Source organism: Eufriesea mexicana, unplaced genomic scaffold, assembly GCF_001483705.2.
Source record: "Eufriesea mexicana isolate 0111107269 unplaced genomic scaffold, ASM148370v2 scaffold107, whole genome shotgun sequence".
NCBI lineage: Eukaryota > Metazoa > Arthropoda > Insecta > Hymenoptera > Apidae > Eufriesea > Eufriesea mexicana.
In genome coordinates, this window is record NW_016908335.1 from 36,162 (window position 1) to 53,705 (window position 17,544).

At 47.4% G+C, this 17,544-nt stretch overlaps 1 protein-coding gene across 1 annotated transcript in view; it reads right to left on the reverse strand.

The window, feature by feature from the left end:
- Positions 1-14,187: 14,187 nt before the first annotated feature.
- LOC108555326 (uncharacterized) overlaps positions 14,188-17,544 on the reverse strand; it is a 14,935-nt gene continuing 11,578 nt past the window's right edge. Inside the window, exon 7 of the mRNA XM_017910902.1 lies at positions 14,188-14,605. Within this exon, the coding sequence (XP_017766391.1) occupies positions 14,596-14,605 (10 nt within the window). The 3' untranslated portion in view covers positions 14,188-14,595. The remainder of the gene's footprint in view (positions 14,606-17,544) is intronic.

The window sequence follows — 17,544 nt, forward strand, 5'->3', positions numbered from 1 at the left end:
TCTTCTTTAACCAAAAAATCGTCGAGTGCAAAGGGTTAATAATAATAGTAGTCCAATTTACTCACAGGAAGAACGTGTAGGTTTTTGATTCCGAAGATGATAATAAGCATGAAAAACATGTTTCACGTACCTAACCTAATCCAACCCATAAAACAGACAATTATTGACAAAGTTTAAGAAATGAAGAAATAATTTGAGAATTTTTATATATTCTCTGAAATATATGGATCATGATTGAAAATAGGCTTTGATTTTCAAAATATGGATTTTAAATAATTCAATCTATCTCAGAAAAAGAATATACAGAAATTGTTACTCACAGGAAGAATATGTAGGTTTTTGATTCCGAAGATGATAACAAGTACGAAAAATATGTTTCACATACCTAACCTAACCTGTAAAATAGACAGTTACCAACAAAGCTCAAGAAATGAGAATTTTTGTATATTCTCTGAAATATATGGATCACGATTGAAAATTGGCTTTGACTTTCACGATATTCAGAAAAATAATATACAGGAATTTTCAGAGCATTTCTTAATTCATGCCCATAAGTGTGTAATTGTACATTAAAAATCAGGGTACATATAATTATACCTTTTTCACTTTGTATTCTTCATTCTGATATAATAATAACCCCTCGACACGTATCCGAAAATATCTTGTAATTCACAGCTCGATACTCGAATGCTTAAATTAGGAATTCCTTTTTACATCCATGTAGTACAATTTTCGTTTCTTAAAGCAGATGTTCGGAACAGTCTTCAAGGATCCGGCGTGTCGTTTTGCTCGCTGTTTCTTCGACCTAGCAGTCATTCAGCGATTCGACATTGAAAAGTTGCAGCAGCGAAACATTGATTTCGAAATTAATTACCGAGTTCTGTCGGCGTTCCAATTCGCGTCTTCGGCAACTGCGTGGAGAGAAGCACGATATTCAGTGGAGCGAAAAACTTGCAGGAGCGAACATTCAAGGTGGCGCGATACAGCCATCAGCTGCGTGTTTACGAGTGTCATTCGCAATCAGTCGACTAGCCATCGTACCTTTCCTTTGAACTTTAAACTCGTTAATTGCGCAGCCGCGATAATTCCGACACGAGTCCCTAGAAATCCGGATTATTTATTCGGGATAAATTAAAACAACCTTCCTCCTCGATTCGTTTCCACTCGGACCAGCCGCGAACGAAATAGATTTTTCGATACACGGTTCGATAGGTACGTTCGCTGTCTAATGAAGGAAAAGAAACGAACTGAAAAGCACACACCTAAATGAAATTACTCGTTAACAAGCGCGAGTACCCGCGTCAGTGAACGGGCAACTAATGGAAGCTGCGAACGACGCTAGTCATTTTAGGCAAACGTCCTGCCAGGTATACTATAGAGGTCAATCGATCTCAATTTCGGCCCGAGGCCTGTCGAAGACGCGTCGATTCATCAACGGCTAAGTTTCATCGTTCGAGGACAATGAGAAATTCAGACAGGATCAGCCCCCATCAACGGGTCGCAATATCCAAACGCTGTACGCGTCGTGGATGCCTCTGGGGGTTTACCTGTTCGTCACAATGTGTGTCCTTTCACAGGATCGATCCGTCGGAGGTTTCTTTGGAACAGCGTGGATACGAAATGCCACCCCTCCTTTATCGATGTATCGAAGAGGTTAAACGGCGCATCAGGGCAACGCAATCGAGTCGCCCCATCTGCAGAAAGCTCGGGTTCGAGGTTTCGGATGAAAGCGTCGGTGTCCAACATCCACGTCGGGGATCCATCCGAGAGGCTTAATTCGTTTTGACAACGCCGTTTAACCCTCCCCGTTTTCGTCGAACTGTTCCGGGTCTCTGTTATTTCGTAACTGAATTAGAGCGTTGTGCACTTCGGCAGATGCCAGATTTCGCGATAAGCCCGGACCTAGGCGACCGGTTCCCGTTCAAACCAGGGGAGTACCCGTGAAACAATTTGCAACGATAACTCCACTTAATCTAGTTCGCGATTCGTCGGGCTGGTCTCGCTGCTCTGAGCTCTCCGATGCTCTTTTTCTCTCGTTTTCGCGATAACACCCGCGAGCATAGTCGCCGTTTCACACGTGTACTCCGAGAGAGAGAAAGAGTCGCGGGAACTTTCAATTTGCCAGCGGTGAGTTTGCGTGTCCAATTTACACGAGCTCACGGTTAAACGGTAAGTGATTCGAAACGGTAGGGGATTAACGACGAAACCGTCGCGAATCGAACATCGAACGCGATCTCACCGGGACGCTTCGGTTCCGACGGCGTTGGAGTTACCGGCAAGCGGCGCTAGTGTGTAGTGGACCTCTACGGGAGCGTTCGCGCTTATCTCGCGTAAACGATCAGTTCGGAGTATCGATCTCCCGGAACAACCAGCTCTAACGAGAGGAAGTCACTTCCTTTCTGCACAAAGAAGTAGCTCCTGCTCGGTACCAAGCATCCCTTAGAGCCAGTTAATGGTTCGCTAAGTGACCTGTAATAGAAAAACTTTCTGCACAATGCCGCTTTATCTAAAGCCACGGAGTCGAGAGGTCGCACCCGGTTATTGCGCCCGAGCCAATATGGCGGTAACGCGACACCGGGCAGTATTACCTCTTTAATCATAAGCTCGAACGTATTCCCCGCGTTGAGCACGATATTAACTTCTCGAGATAAGATCTGACCGGCTGCCGACCGTAAGCTCTGCCTGCATCGGACGGAGTCATTAGATTCCGATTACGCTTTTCGATCGTACGTGCACCCTCGATGACACTTACTGGTCTCCTTCTGTCGCGATGGAACTTTGTCTCGCGAACGTTTCTCTTTAAATAAACCGAGTGTATCGAGCTTCCGTAGCTTTACGGTTTTACCACGAAACCTTCCAGAGATTTCCTGGGATTATCTCCGGCTGTTCGAACACGCTCGGCTGAACGTTCGTAATTCGTATTCGGAGCTTCGCAAGTTGTTATCATTGTTAGCAGAAGTTATTCGGGAGGCAAAAGTTATTCGAAGTTGTAATTTCTGATGATCCACATGAGCGTACAACGCGATGAAACTCTTTGGACTTTTAACTGCCTATCACCGCGTTCTGCTTCGATGTGAACAATTCCGCGGAATCCTCCACTGTCTGGAAATTCTGTCGACGAAGCATCCGCGAGTCTGGAGGTCTACTATAGGTCCATTAACCGGACAAAGAGTCATATATCTATAACGCAGCCACGTTACTTCCGGAACTCGTTGGGACACGATTCGGGGGTTGTTCAAGTGGCCCAGTGCCCGGATCGTTTAAAACAGTGCTCGACTTTCGTCGACCTTGACCCTATTCGATATAGCGCGGAATAAATTTCCATAATCTGTACCATCGGGTTGATTCGCCCCTTCCATAGGACATTGAGGTTCCATCGCTTCGCCCTTCCGACTGGCGCCGCCGATCCTGCCATGTTTCCGCTATAAACGGCTCGGCGGATCCATAAAACGAAGCAACTACTTTCGGAACAACCACGGCATCGTACAAAGTTCATTAAATATTCCAGCTTTAACTGCGCTAATCGGCGAAGTTTTTGCAGCAATAACTCTAAGCGCCACTGTGCAGCGTGATTAGAAAGCCCGAAATTAGGCTGCAGAGAGAGAGAGGAAAGAATCGATACGATCTACACGGTCTGGTGGCAATAAATCGTAACAATATCAACGAACCTGTGCTTCATCGCGAGATTTCCGCGATATAATGGCGCCACATAGCGAACAACAATGGCGCATCGAAATTATTCGAGCCGGGCCGGTTCCCACAATTTTAATTGATCGACCGCAACAGCTTCAAGCACGACGATTAAACGGCTGTCAGTCCCATACTCGTGCACCCGTACATACACACCCTACACACACACTCTACATACACGTCATACGCGTGTACGCAGAATTAATGCCACCTCTTTCAGGCATTATCCTAACGGCTCCTTTGTCGCGGTCCTTTTTTGTAGGTCATGTGTCACGCGACGAGAGTAGAATTGCCGTGGCTGGAATAAAATCGTCGCCTCGTCAAATGTCAACCCCGAAGTGCAGCCACTCGAGTTACTCGAAAGGGAAACACGAGTCCAAAGGAACGGTGCTGGCCAGACTTTAGCCTCGACTCCGAGCACGATGCTGTCGGTTGCTAGAGAGGGCAAGAATTCGCGTGAATATTTTCCGAATGCTTATAACTGGTTATTCAAACAGTCTAATCCAATCGCGTCGACCCGGTGAATTTTTACGCTACAAACGCGTCTAATGGCGGTTAAGTCGCGAGGATTTTTCAGTACGTAGTTACCCTCGCGGGACGGCGGGCAGCGTCGGTTCCCGTGGCGGTGGAAAACACGGAGATTGCGGTGATTTTGGCCGCAGTCCGGACGAATAAAAATTCAAATTGCAGGTAAAACTGGCCGACGAGGATGCCGGTGAAAAAATAAAGAGAGAGAGAGAGAGAGAGAGAGAGAAAGAGTCGGGGGTAAAAAGTCGAAACTCGCAACGACGGTACAGCGAGCCTCGCGAAAAATCGGTGACCCGTATGACCGCTCAATTTCCATCCTCGAACAAATAAAGTCGGTTTCATCCGTACTCGTGTCGATTTTTTATTATTTCCGCTATAAAAGTATAGCTATTTTCCGCCAGCCATCGGCATCCGCGCCGGTAATCCTCTTACTCGCCACGGTAAAACGCTGCGACGATCCTCCGCCAATGGAATTTAAGCGCCTTACGCGAGATCTACCGGTGAATTCGCGACCAGAGGATTCGCTGTATTTCCCAGTTTCCCAAGAAACGTCCCAAAGAGAGAACGGTCCAAGGGTTGCTACGGATCGCTCCTCAACCCTTCGACGTGGGTTTCGTCCTATTCGTCCTATCTCTCTTTCTTGATCGCATTTTCCCCAGCATGATTGTCGCCCGAGTCTATTCGAAGATTGCAAAAAATGGCGGTCACGAGCAGCCGAACCGAGGGCTCACGGGAGCTCAGATATTCCCGGAAGCGACGCGCTCGGAGAACTTTACCCTCCGTTGTTCATGTATTTTCCTTTTCGTGGCCGTACACGTCCTTCCGGAATACAGCCTGACCTATATTTACATTTAGATTGAATTCCGTATTTGTCGAGGGCAACTAGACAGCTATAGACCGACTGTACAACCGACCACGCTGATTTCTGGCTTAACGAAGAGGATCTACTTTCAACCCGCTCCCCGTTCGTTAAATTGGCACATTCGAGCTCGTTACGCGCGAAGGCAAGCGAATTTATGAAGATGCACAGTGGCTCACGCGATCGCGAAAATTCGGTGGCCAGTGGACGTTAAAATAAAAATCGGAGACTTTTTTAACGAAATGGCCGACGTTCGTTGGACCAAATAAATCGTATCGAGCTCGAATCACGTAGAAATCGAGCGAATCACATCTGAACACCATTACAACCCTTTAAACCCTCGATGGCTCATTTGCGTCGATAAACCGAATCCTCCTAGCCTCGATTATTTCCGCGAATCAAACAATGGCGGTGTTCCTAGCTTTGACCGCGATCATTAGCGAGACTCCAGTCGGAAAACTCGAATTCGTCGATCGAGTTAAACCCACCTACCTGCGAGGAATCTTCGCGAACATTAACCTACTTTCCTGCCTTTCACCGGAAACCACCTACCATCCTGGAACACTCCGTCAGCGTCACTTTGCCTCCCTTTTAACTCAATTCCGTGCTTTCAGCGGAAGCGTGAAAGAAAAATATTTTCCGGTCGAAAGAGGACGACGTACCTTTGAAGATTTCCCATTACCTTCGTTCCGTTTCGCCTTCGTTGCGTTGCACGCCACGTTGCCGGAGTGCGGTAACGAGGTGGTCAGGGTCTGCGGAGTACGTGTGACAGAGGAAAGGGACGTGGAGGCCGAAAATGGACTGCGACTCGGGTCAAAGGGTTTCCCGAGGGGTGGTTGAGAATGCAGACACGCGTACCACGTAGACACTTTTTATTCCCAGTACTCGGCGGTTACGTTATAAATGGGTCACAATATGAGTCCACCATATCGCTTACAATTGTTCTGCTCGTAAATGGTAATGTTGCAAGTGTACGCGTACACGATTAAACGAATTTCTCCTTACACGCCGTTCTTCCTCCTTTCTACAGCTATCGCGTGCACACGCGTGTCGATAGTGCGTTTACTCGCGGATCTAGCTAACGATATGCGTGCACCGTCACACTGCTCCATCTTTTCCCGCGTTTTCAGCCACGTCTCTTTCTCCTTCGTTCTTCGTACATCTCGCGCGTGTCGCGTAAACGGGATGCGCAAGGGCGATGCTATCGCGGTTGATCAGCTGCGAAAGGCTGGCAGCGTTGTAGGCCATGGAAGAGGAGCAGGCGGATTCGCCGGTTCCGAGGGTAATTTAATTTAACGAAACATGTCGGCCCGATAAGCGTCGCATTGTGCGGTGTCGCTCGCAGCTTGGTCGCCTGCTACGACCAGATAATACGCCGCAATTCGACGTTCAATTTATTTTAAACGACCGCCGCGTTTATTGGCCCAAGTCGTACGACCGTGGAAAAATTATTCCCAAGCAATCCAGACTCGAAATACTTCAGACCTAGCTCTTGGGTTCAACGCTAAACCTACCACGGTCGAATAACCGGTGAATGAGAAAGCAGTTGGATCTTTCAAAAATGGAATAACGAGAATCATTGCACGTATGTATATTGGAAGAAAAATCGCGAAGACGAGTGACCAAGATGATTACATCGAACATGGAATTTTGATTGTTTCGAAAACGTCGTCTAGCTCAAGGTAGGCTTAGCGTTAAAGAGGATAACAGAACGCAGGGATGTAAGAACAAAGGTGCGCACCCCTTACGCGAGCCGCGCAGCCGTGTGATCGCGGAAAACGCACGGTTTCTTGGAACACGCTCCAAGTGACGGTGATACACGCTGCAATCGCGCCGCATGTGCCACATTCGTTGTAAGCACGTCATTACGATTTGCCTGCGACACTAGCTGCAACCGCGATCGATGTGCATTCACCGTCAAAGCGACGTGTCAACGTCACGCGAGCTGTCGTTTGCCTGGCAGCGCGAAGAATCGGCGGAGTCGACGAACATCGTGGCAACTTCGAGTACAGTAGGACTTTGATTAATCGGCTTCGTCGAGACAGTCTGAATAATTCGAGACCTCGATGAGCGAATAATTCATCACGTAAATTTTTCCTCGTCGTTACAGCGGTTGGCAAATTAATGGGAATATTGTATATTATACTTTATATTACTTAATTTTGTATCAGTTTATAGACAAATCGATTACTAATATCTCAGGGTCTCCGTTAAAACCTTAGAAAAGAAACTGTGCAGTCCCGACTGCGATTACCAAAAATAATATTATCACACCTAAATTTCCCATTCCTTTCCTTATTCTTCAGATAAAAGCGTTTATCTTTAACATATTGTATGCCACGCCATTTTTACAGGGATTGCCAGTGGCGCCACGATGAATTTTCTATTATGCGATACATATAACGTTGAAATATTATCTGCAATAGATAAGCTACAATGTATAACCACGTTTGACATGTTAATTGCGACGCGGGTCACCATTGAATTAACGATGGTAATAATAAAAATTTCTAAATATTGACATTTGTTTTATATATATTTCTACCAATTTAACCCCCATGGCATTCAACGTGTTAATAAATAGAAAATCACGAATAATCAAGATCCCACTGTTCGCAACCCTCTCATCCAAACTACCATCGGTCCAAAGACGCAGCTCTAAGGTACAGGTTCACGATTGGTCACGGGTGAGAAGATTCGAAATCTTGTGTTCCTAAAAAAATAATTCTCGATATTCTCCCTTCTGGACGTTCTTCGAGTTCTCCGACAGGATGTCGCTTCGTCTTGGAACCAATGGCGACGATCGTTCGCCGATTTCTCGCGATCAGGCTCGCGCGAGTACGTTCCCTCGAGGCGAGGGAAAATGTGACCGGTGACGCGATGGATGGTAATTCGGAAGCAGCGATTGGACCCTCGGAAAAGTCTTCGTCGTGAACGCGAGGTCGGTAGTCCGTGGTATTCCACGACCTGTGTCTTTCGGTCGTTGCAGTCGTCTCCAGCCGAGATCGAGCCTCCTCGTTGGGTCACCGAGCACGCTGAACCGGGGATCAGGAACCGGAGCTCTACTCTGTCCTCGTGGGCGACGCGTAATTTCCTTTTCCCCGATTCTGTGTCCCAGCCGAGACTGCCGTCCCGGGTATCTCGCGGATTCGACGACTAGACGCCGCATGGGTCTCGTTGGATCGCGTTGACGCGTTAATTTCGCGGGTAAACGAGAGCATGTTGAGTGGCTATGTCGACGAGAGACTGGACAGACGAACATGCGCGTCGTACTCGTTCGAATGGCCTCGCGAGCAAGAATACCAAGGCGAAACTACTCGGCCGAGCCTCGACGAGCTCGAGGGGTGGCTGACTCTCGCGACCACGGGGTGTTTCGTCCACTACCTACGCGAATGTCGTCGTTCCTTCGATTTTCCGACAGCCTTATGTTCGCCGGACGTTCGACTCGCACGAGGCCATTCGTTACAGCGGTTCGCCTCTAATCGCGGTTGTATTGGTAACGGAAGGGGAAAAAGATAAAGCGTCCTCCTTGTTGTCCTCCATTAAACCGTGGAAAATCAATAGCCGCACGGCGCTATCTAGTAATCGCAGAGTACTTTCGCGGACACGTTTGCAGCGTGTACCGTTTATCCGTGTTGTTCTTCATCTTCTTTCCGTCTTCTCTTTAACGCTAATTCACGCTCGTTATTAATCGGTCGGCCCGATTAAGGGTGCGATGTCGGGACGAAGATAACGCGTGTACGAGCTGGCGCCAGCGACGGGCGCCATCGCTACGAGAGGTACTATTTTCGATGTGAATTTCGCGCACGATGCGATCTCCTGCAACTTGTTCTTCTCTATTCTCGCGGACGATTATGAGGTATATTTATATCGAAACGACGCGTAGTCGTGGCCGCTGGTAGGAGTTAGTGCAAATGGTGTAGAAAAATGTAATCGATGTATGCGATAGTTCGATCGGGCCCGTAAATAGCGCTGGGAACCATTTTCTCGCGCGAAAATGTAATAATGTCGGGGACGGAGGGGTCGGGCGCGGGAAATCAGCTCGAAGGTAGGCTGCAAGGATGACCACGTGACAGCGGGTATCGACAGAGAAATTAGGCGGTCGAAGAATGGGACTCGACCGGTGGGGTGGCGTCTGGACGGCTACCATCGCTATTTCCGGCACCGGGCAAGGAAACACCCGAACGTGTCAACGACGGTGAACTCTACGTTAAAGCCTGGACCACATTTGCGACATTAGCGCGTGCAAATAATTCTAACCACTACTGAATAGTCACGACACGGCTAAACGCGCTTGACGCATTTCTAAAGTTTCACTGAAAAACGTTACATTTTGTCACATAATTATAGACGCTTACTGCGCATACGCGTTGTTACATACACGTACGGATAGTTGCTTAATCGACTCGATACGACGGTTTTCGTTAAACAACGGTAAAATCAACGAGGACCCGATCGACGAGTCCTGCACGAGTGAAATTCGAACAAACGAAGGAACCTCGCGACAATAATAAACAGCATCTCACCCCGCCGCCTGCGCGTTCTTCAATTAAATATATCGGACGCTATCAAACCATCTAGTATAAAAATAAATAAGCTCTCTATTCTATATAAATCCAACGACACGTTAATATTAGATATATCAACACAATCGTTAATCCTTACGTGCTACGGGTCGGGGGAGATCGAGGAAGGGAAATCGCGGTACCAACAGGATTTCCTTTCCTCGATCCCGCGTACAGAGATAGATATACATGTATATATATATATATAATATATAGAGAGAGAGATCTATGTTATATTTACTTTATCGAGCATCGGGATTCGTGGAAACGTTAAATCAAATCGGGAACTCATTTGGTTGGTTAATTTGATATTTGTCATCGCGCAACGTTTTAATTGAAATTTCAGAGCACTCCACGCCGATATCCCGTATCCGGTTTCGCGTCCGCGAAAAATATTTCCGTGAATATTGTCACCCCGAAGGGATATCGGAACGTTGAGTTTATTCGTGCCTGTCGATTCCACGTGGCCATCGAAACGACGAGTTACCAACCCCGTTTAAATCCTCGTAGCATTCCATCAGAACCTTACGTTCCATTCCATTTTCGATCCCGTGGATCGATCTCTTCGAAAGGACCTTGCGAAAACAGCAGAAATTAGGTACGCGCGTTTTCACGATCTCCCGATCACGTTCGTCTTAAAATTCCTCGTAAAATCTTAGCAAGTGTCGCAACGCATTCGCGAGTACCGTATACGCATCCATACACACACTCGCTCATGCAGCCATGACAGGCGACAAGGATTACCCAGATGATCGATCGACGACGACGAAAATCGATCGACGACGACGAAAATAGATCGACGACAACGAAAATCGATCGACAATGACAAAAATCGATCGACGACGTCGAAAATCGATCGACGCTTCCAGTTATGTACGTGACACATATACGATGAGTCGTCGTGAAAAGAGCTCGCGATCCAAGGATCTCGGTGCTCTTTGCCCAATTAACATAATCGATACCGTGATCGTCGGACTTGTTTCGTTGACTGTTTGGTACGACTAGCGAACGAAGATCGATACGAGCTGCAACACGAACAGCGAAAGGTTCGATGGCGGACGCACTTACGTCTGTGATTTTTTCCATGACACGATATTCGAGTTAAGCGAACGGAATGATCTATGAAAGGTATTCGCTTCGAGCAAGCTACGCGCAGAAGAAAGTTGAGCACCCCAGCCTCTCGGTTGTATCGATTCGCGATATCCTAGATCTCGCGAGGTTCCTGTGAAACGTCGTTCCGAGCGATCTCGGCGAAGATCCCTCGGAACGACGACGCGTGTCACGCAACAAATTTCAGACGTAACTACATACATATTCAGGTCCCTGTTTCGTTTCCCTAATTCTCCCTCTAATTCTACGACTCTTCGCGTTCGATCCTATCATGTACGCGATATGTGTGTATGTGTATTCCTCTAGCCGCTTGTTCCTCCCGTTTCTTTGTACTTCGTTGTGCACACGCTCGTGCCTGGCGTTTGTCGTCTAAGTACACGCACAATTACACGTTTCCACACCGTTGTTACAAGGTGATTCCTTTTTCCAGATGATTCTACGTCGACAAAATGATACGGCGTTGGTTTAAATTAATCGCGAAGAGTTTCCCAGGCAAGACAAATCGTCGCGTCGCGTCGCGTCGGCAGACAACGGTGAAGAATTTTGCATCTCATAAATCACGACGTGACACGCGTACACGTTTGACAGGCCGGAAATGAAATATCCAGTTGATTTCAGCACGCCAGGCACGGGTTTCGCGAGGATCGGGCAACGATCACACCGGTTTCCCGTTGCCAATTTAATAGGTGATCTGCGTTCTCAACGAAGTGTCATAAAATCGCCTGCACTATATGCAGTCGCTGACGAGCATATATCTGTTGAATGGGACGAATAAATGTTTTCCCATCGCTCTGCCAACCATTCTCTATTTCGTTCCACGCGAGAATTAAATCTCGAACGATTCTCACTCGCCATCTCGACCGCGACCCAGAAGAACGATCACGCGTGTACTGCGCGTGCCTCGTGAGAAGTCTCGCGGACGGAATGCAGGTCTAATTGGTCAGAAATTACCTAACTGTTTAACGTTATTTAATACCAAACGCCCATCGTCGATTCTGACCGAGTTATCGGCCGAAACGATCACGCGAGTCGAACCGCGTGACAGAAACCGTCGACGAGGTTTGGGTAGATGGCGCGATTGAGTTACGCCGTTTGTCCCCGTGGCGTCACGCGAGACTTCCCGCGAGGCACGAACGGTGTATAATTATATATGCACGCGATCGTCGAATACGATTCTCTAACGGAGAGTACGGTTCACACACATTTTTTTTCGTTTTCTTGTTATTTTACATCGACAAAGTGTACACGGTTACAGATTAATAACATTTACTCGTACGGACGATTATAAGTATGGACCCGTTTTCAAGTCGCCACGCAATCATGGACGTCGAACGTAACTCGATGAGCCTTCCATCTAAATTGCGCTCTCGTCTAGACGATGCACGGATCGAACGAGGAACGCACCTTTCCCGTACGCGTCTCGTCGCGTCCGTGGTTCTTAAAATACCTATCGATCTCTTCCTCCTTTACTTTGGTCGATTCATTGATAACGACTATTTAATAGCGTAAGAGCGTATGTTGTATAGGTATTTATATATGTACATATATAGAATATATACGTGTATGTATACATCAAAGTGTCATCGACCGTCAGCGTTCCACGGCGATGGAATGAAATTTCCTATGCGTTGATTTAATTGACACTTATTCATTTTTGTCCCCTCTCCAGTGAGATTCTTCCTTCCTTCTTTTTCTCTATATTTTTCTCTTTTTTTATTTTTATTTCCTCTCATAACCGCCAGCTATTCGCGGGTTTAAAACGCGAATCGGACACACCGGGATCACGAGTTTCGGACTCTAGGAGGGCATTTTCAGAGAAGGTCACGGATCGGTCGTGACCCCGTGAAAGGAACGACGCTACATCGAACGGATACATCATCCTTAAAGTAATTTACAGACAAAATGACCTTTGTTTAGGCTTTATCCTTTCAATCAGCTTGGTTACTATACTCGATTCTTCACGAATAATAACAGACACGAACGGAATACATCATTTTTGCTGACACCGTTTAAGACCGCGAGACGATTTCATCACATAGATCGAAACACCGAATTTTCTCGTGTTTGCCGTCGTTTCTCTAAACCTTTATGGCAATCGAAGTTTAACTGTTAACCAAAGAGTCACACTGTTCGCGAGAACGAAAATCTACCGGGGTTCGTTTCAACGGAACGCGTAGTTACCTACGGCTCCAACATGGGACGCGGAATGCAAACAGAGGGGTAACAGCGGTCGAACGAGCGAACGTCACGATGAAACGAGAAAATATCGGGAAAGAATATAGGTAGAGAGAGAAAGAGAGAGAGAGAAAGAGACAGCATTGTCGATTAATGTAACACCAGTTAACAGTTAAATGGATTTCAGTAGCTACGCGAAACGTCCGTACCGATCTCGCAGTCCGGATAACACACAGTATGAATGGAACCCCATAACCGCCGATAAAAACACTTATAAAAAGTAGTATGTACAACAAAACTCCTTTGTACGGATTTTCACGTGACAATAAAACGTTAGCCAGTCGATATACATAGATGCGGAAAGCTCGTCAAATGGATCTGGACAAAAGTATGGACAAAAGGTACACCCAACTTCGCGAACGTTACATCACGGCGTAATTATACAAGATCGACACCTACTTGATTTCAAGCTCGTCAAGCGCGACTCTCGAGCTTCTCGAAAGCACCCAAAAAAGGAACAACAAAAGCGTGTCTCTTACCTTCGATTTCTTTCATAGCTATTACCATCAGGGGTCAGTGAACGATCAACAAGCTTTTCTCCTCGTCGTTGTTTCCCTGACGAGATGCTCTTCGTGAAATCCCCGATGCAAGGTCTTCCGTGGTAAGCCAGGAGTGGGTTCTGTAATCCATAACGCATAGACAGAAATGGTCGGGAATATTCTGATGCATTCTCTTCCGCTTTGCTTTGCTTCGCAGTTTCCGATACTCTTCTTCCGCCGACTACTCCGCGTCCTGCCCGCGGCTCGTCCTCTCTCGCTTCCGGTAACGCGGCTCACAATCCTCAGGAACGTTTTCGAATTCGATTCGACCAAGTGGAATTCCGGATTCCGACGTGAGATCCAGCCTGTTACGTGTACGTATACATGACAATCAAGATCCGACATCCTTCAACGTCACCTCGTTTCCTGGGTATTGATTCAACTCTTTCGTCCTCCATAATCGTCTCTCTCCAAAGAGCTATCTATGCTCCTTCTTTGCTCCTTCGGACTACTCGGGTTCTAGGAAGCAAGCAGGGTTCGCGCAAAATCCCAGAGATAAAGTTTGCTCTGTTCCTCGGATGTTACCGTTCCACGAATGGCTTCCAGGAACGCAGGATTCATCACCCACGTGCGACCACGATGGCTGTAGCTATTGTTACGTTTCTTCTCCTGGTTTCTCGGAAAGGACAATTTCATCTCGGCAAACGGACGATCAGTTTTCCAGAAATGGATTCTTCTTCGTCGACGCTGCTGATGGGAAGGTCGACGTGGTCGGCGGAGGAGTTTCCTTGACGGCTGCATCTTTTCCCTCGTACTTGCTCGCGATCTGCCAGATGCTTCGGTTCTCGGACATGATCAAGCGTCGTGACTTCAATTGCGCCTGATCGTCAGAGTTCACTTCCGACTCGGCGTCGCAGGACATGAACACGAAGTGTACCCCTTTCGCGTTGCAACTCGAGGGGCCGTTATTGTTATCCGTCGGTGCGCATTTGCGAATTGCCTGGTCGTTGGAAACGCTATCGCCACGTTCGAAGTAATCCTGGTTCCATTTTGCGACAGTTTTCAGAAGGTGGCCCTGGATGACACTGTGCCCGTCATCCTCTTCCTTTACACGAGTGAATCGCTGTGGTTATCTGTATCTGCAAGAAGCAAGGCAACACGAGTCGATGGTGAAACGCGAAACGATGTCTCGTTGTTCGTTAACGGAGCGTGGAAATTGAGAGAATCTAAAATTCGCGCGAAATGTCACGCGTCGATTTTCGCGAAACGGGTCTGTCATAAACACCAGGTGCGCGACCGAAACGTTCAATGATATTGTAATTTATGGCGTTAACGCGGCAATTTATATTCACGAAATATTACGAGCGACTAGTGGGCTGAAAAATATTTGAACCCCGAATCGGAAGCATGGAAATTCGTTTGATGTTGGCATTTCGAATGGCACGTCGATATTCGCGACACAAGGGACTATGTTTCGTCAACGTCGACGAGTGTAATGTTTCGTACGATTTTCGAGTCCCATTATCCACGATGGATGGTGTTCCCTTACGGTAGGTCAGGATTATAAGTGACCATTTTATACGTCGCGTGACGATAACCTTTCGAGATACCATTGTATACCTATAAACCAGGCTATTCGGAACAGACCCCATCGAACGATATTTTTCGAACGTGCTCTGAAACAGTCCTCTTTTTCCAAGGATATCATTCGATTGTATATCCTAGATTCTTCTTTAACCTTTGTGTCGATAATTGGGTTCCTCTTTACATTCGTACTCGAAATATTATATTTCATGGGCGAGAGGTTTTGATATCCACCAAATCGTCGTTATTCGATACCGCGTCTGCTTCGAAAACTGTTAAAATTGGATCACAAAATGGACTATACGTTTGTTCGATAGTCGGAGTACGAAGTCAAATATTGTTTCAAACTAGCACTAACACTCGTCTAATTATTGACGTACCTCGTGCAAACTACACTGTGATAGTTGGAATAACGCGTTAATATCAGCAACTGATAATAACTGAAATTGCGTGGGAGGACTACATTAATCTTATTGTGGGAGTAAAGTTGCCAAATACAAAGAAAAAACTAACACGACATAGGAATTCGTAATAAAGATACCTAGATACAAAACAACATCGACACAAGAATTATACATTTTCCCATTTATTAACACTTCTTGATTAAGAACAAGGTGCCTCGTTTGCGAGATTCCCATCTTATCTCTATACTTTTTCAGCTTCAAACGGCGGTTGAACCTTCTCAGAGTGTACAGCACGGTGGCTGAACCTTCTTTGAGTGTACTATGACGGCTGAATCAAATTGGAACGGACCACAGAGACTGAATCTCCTCAAAGTACACACCACAGCGGCTGGACCTACTCAGAGTGTGCACCACGGCGGCTGAACCTTTTCCGAGTGTACTACGACGGCTGAATCTACTTGGAACGTACCACGGCGACTGAACCTTCTCAAATCACACACCACAGCGACTGAACCTCCTCAGAGTATGTACCACGGCGACTGAACCTTCTCAGAGTGTGAACCACGGCGACTGAACCTTCTTAGAGTGTGCATCACGGCGATTGAACCTTCTCAGAGTGTGTACCACAGCGACTGGACCTTCTCAAAGTGTACAGCACGACGATTGAACCTTCTCAGAGTGTGCACCATGACAACTGAACCTTCTCAAAGTGTACAGTACGGCGACTGAACCTTCTCGGAGTGTACAATGCGGCGTCTGAACCTTCTCAGAGTGTGAACGACGGCAACTGAACCTTCTCAGAGTGTGTATCACAGCGACTGGACTTTCTCAAAGTGTACATCACGACGATTGAACCTTCTCAGAGTGTGCACCACGGCGATTGAACCTTCTCAGAGTGTGTACCACAGCGACTGGACCTTCTCAAAGTGTACAGCACGACGATTGAACCTTCTCAGAGTGTGCACCATGACAACTGCACCTTCTCAAAGTGTACAGTACGGCGACTGAACCTTCTCGGAGTGTACAGTGCGGCGTCTGAACCTTCTCAGAGTGTGTATCACAGCGACTGGACCTTCTCAAAGTGTACATCACGACGATTGAACCTTCTCAGAGTGTGCACCACGGCGATTGAACCTTCTCAAAGTGTGCACCAGAGCGACTGAACCATCTCAGAGTGTGCACCACAACGGCTGAACCTTCTCAAAGTGTGCACCACGGCGACCGAACCTTCTCAGAGTGTGCACCACGACTACTGCACCTTCTCAAAGTGTACAGCATGGCGATTGAACCTTCTCAGAGTGTATAGTGCGGCATCTGAACCTTTTCAGAGTGTGCACAACTGCGACTGAACCTTCTCAGAGTGTGCACTACGACGATTGAACCTTCTCAAAGTGTGCACTGTGGCGAGTGAACCTTTTCAGAGTGCACACCACAACGGCTGAGCCTTCTCAGGGCATACCACAGCGGCCGAATCTACTTAAAACGTACCTCGGCGCGTAGAGATCGATCAGAGAAGAAAAGCAGCAACCCGGTCAGCCGAAGCGCAAAGCTCTGCGTGCGTGTCGCGCAATTCTTTCCCCGTCGATCTCCGCGGTCACGCGAGACCGCGTTTAACACGAAGACAGAGGAAGCGAGAAGAGCAAAAACCCGGGGTTTTCCGCGGCACGCGAAACGGGAAACGCTCGGTTCATCGACGCGCCGCACCGCTTCAGCTCGCGGCCTCTCCGAGTATATTTATGAGCCTCCGGCGCCGACACGCGACCAAATTCGTTGACCTACTATTTTGCACGTACATCCAGTTACCCTGTACGTGTACGTACACGTACGGTGGCTGATTGCTTTCCGGGTATAGAATATTTGGCTTTCGCGTCGCATGCGGAACACCCGCGCAGATGCACGCTGACCCAATACCCTAGAATACACTAGCTACGCCGGCAAGAAGTTCGTCGACGTCTAGCCAGGCTGACTCTAACGATCCAGATTATTCGAATGGCGCTGTCCAAACTTTGCCTTACGAGCTTCGTGCATGGAGACGGAACGAGGAATCGCGTGGAGGTGCACTGCGCGGCTGGTAAGTTGGCATTCAGCAG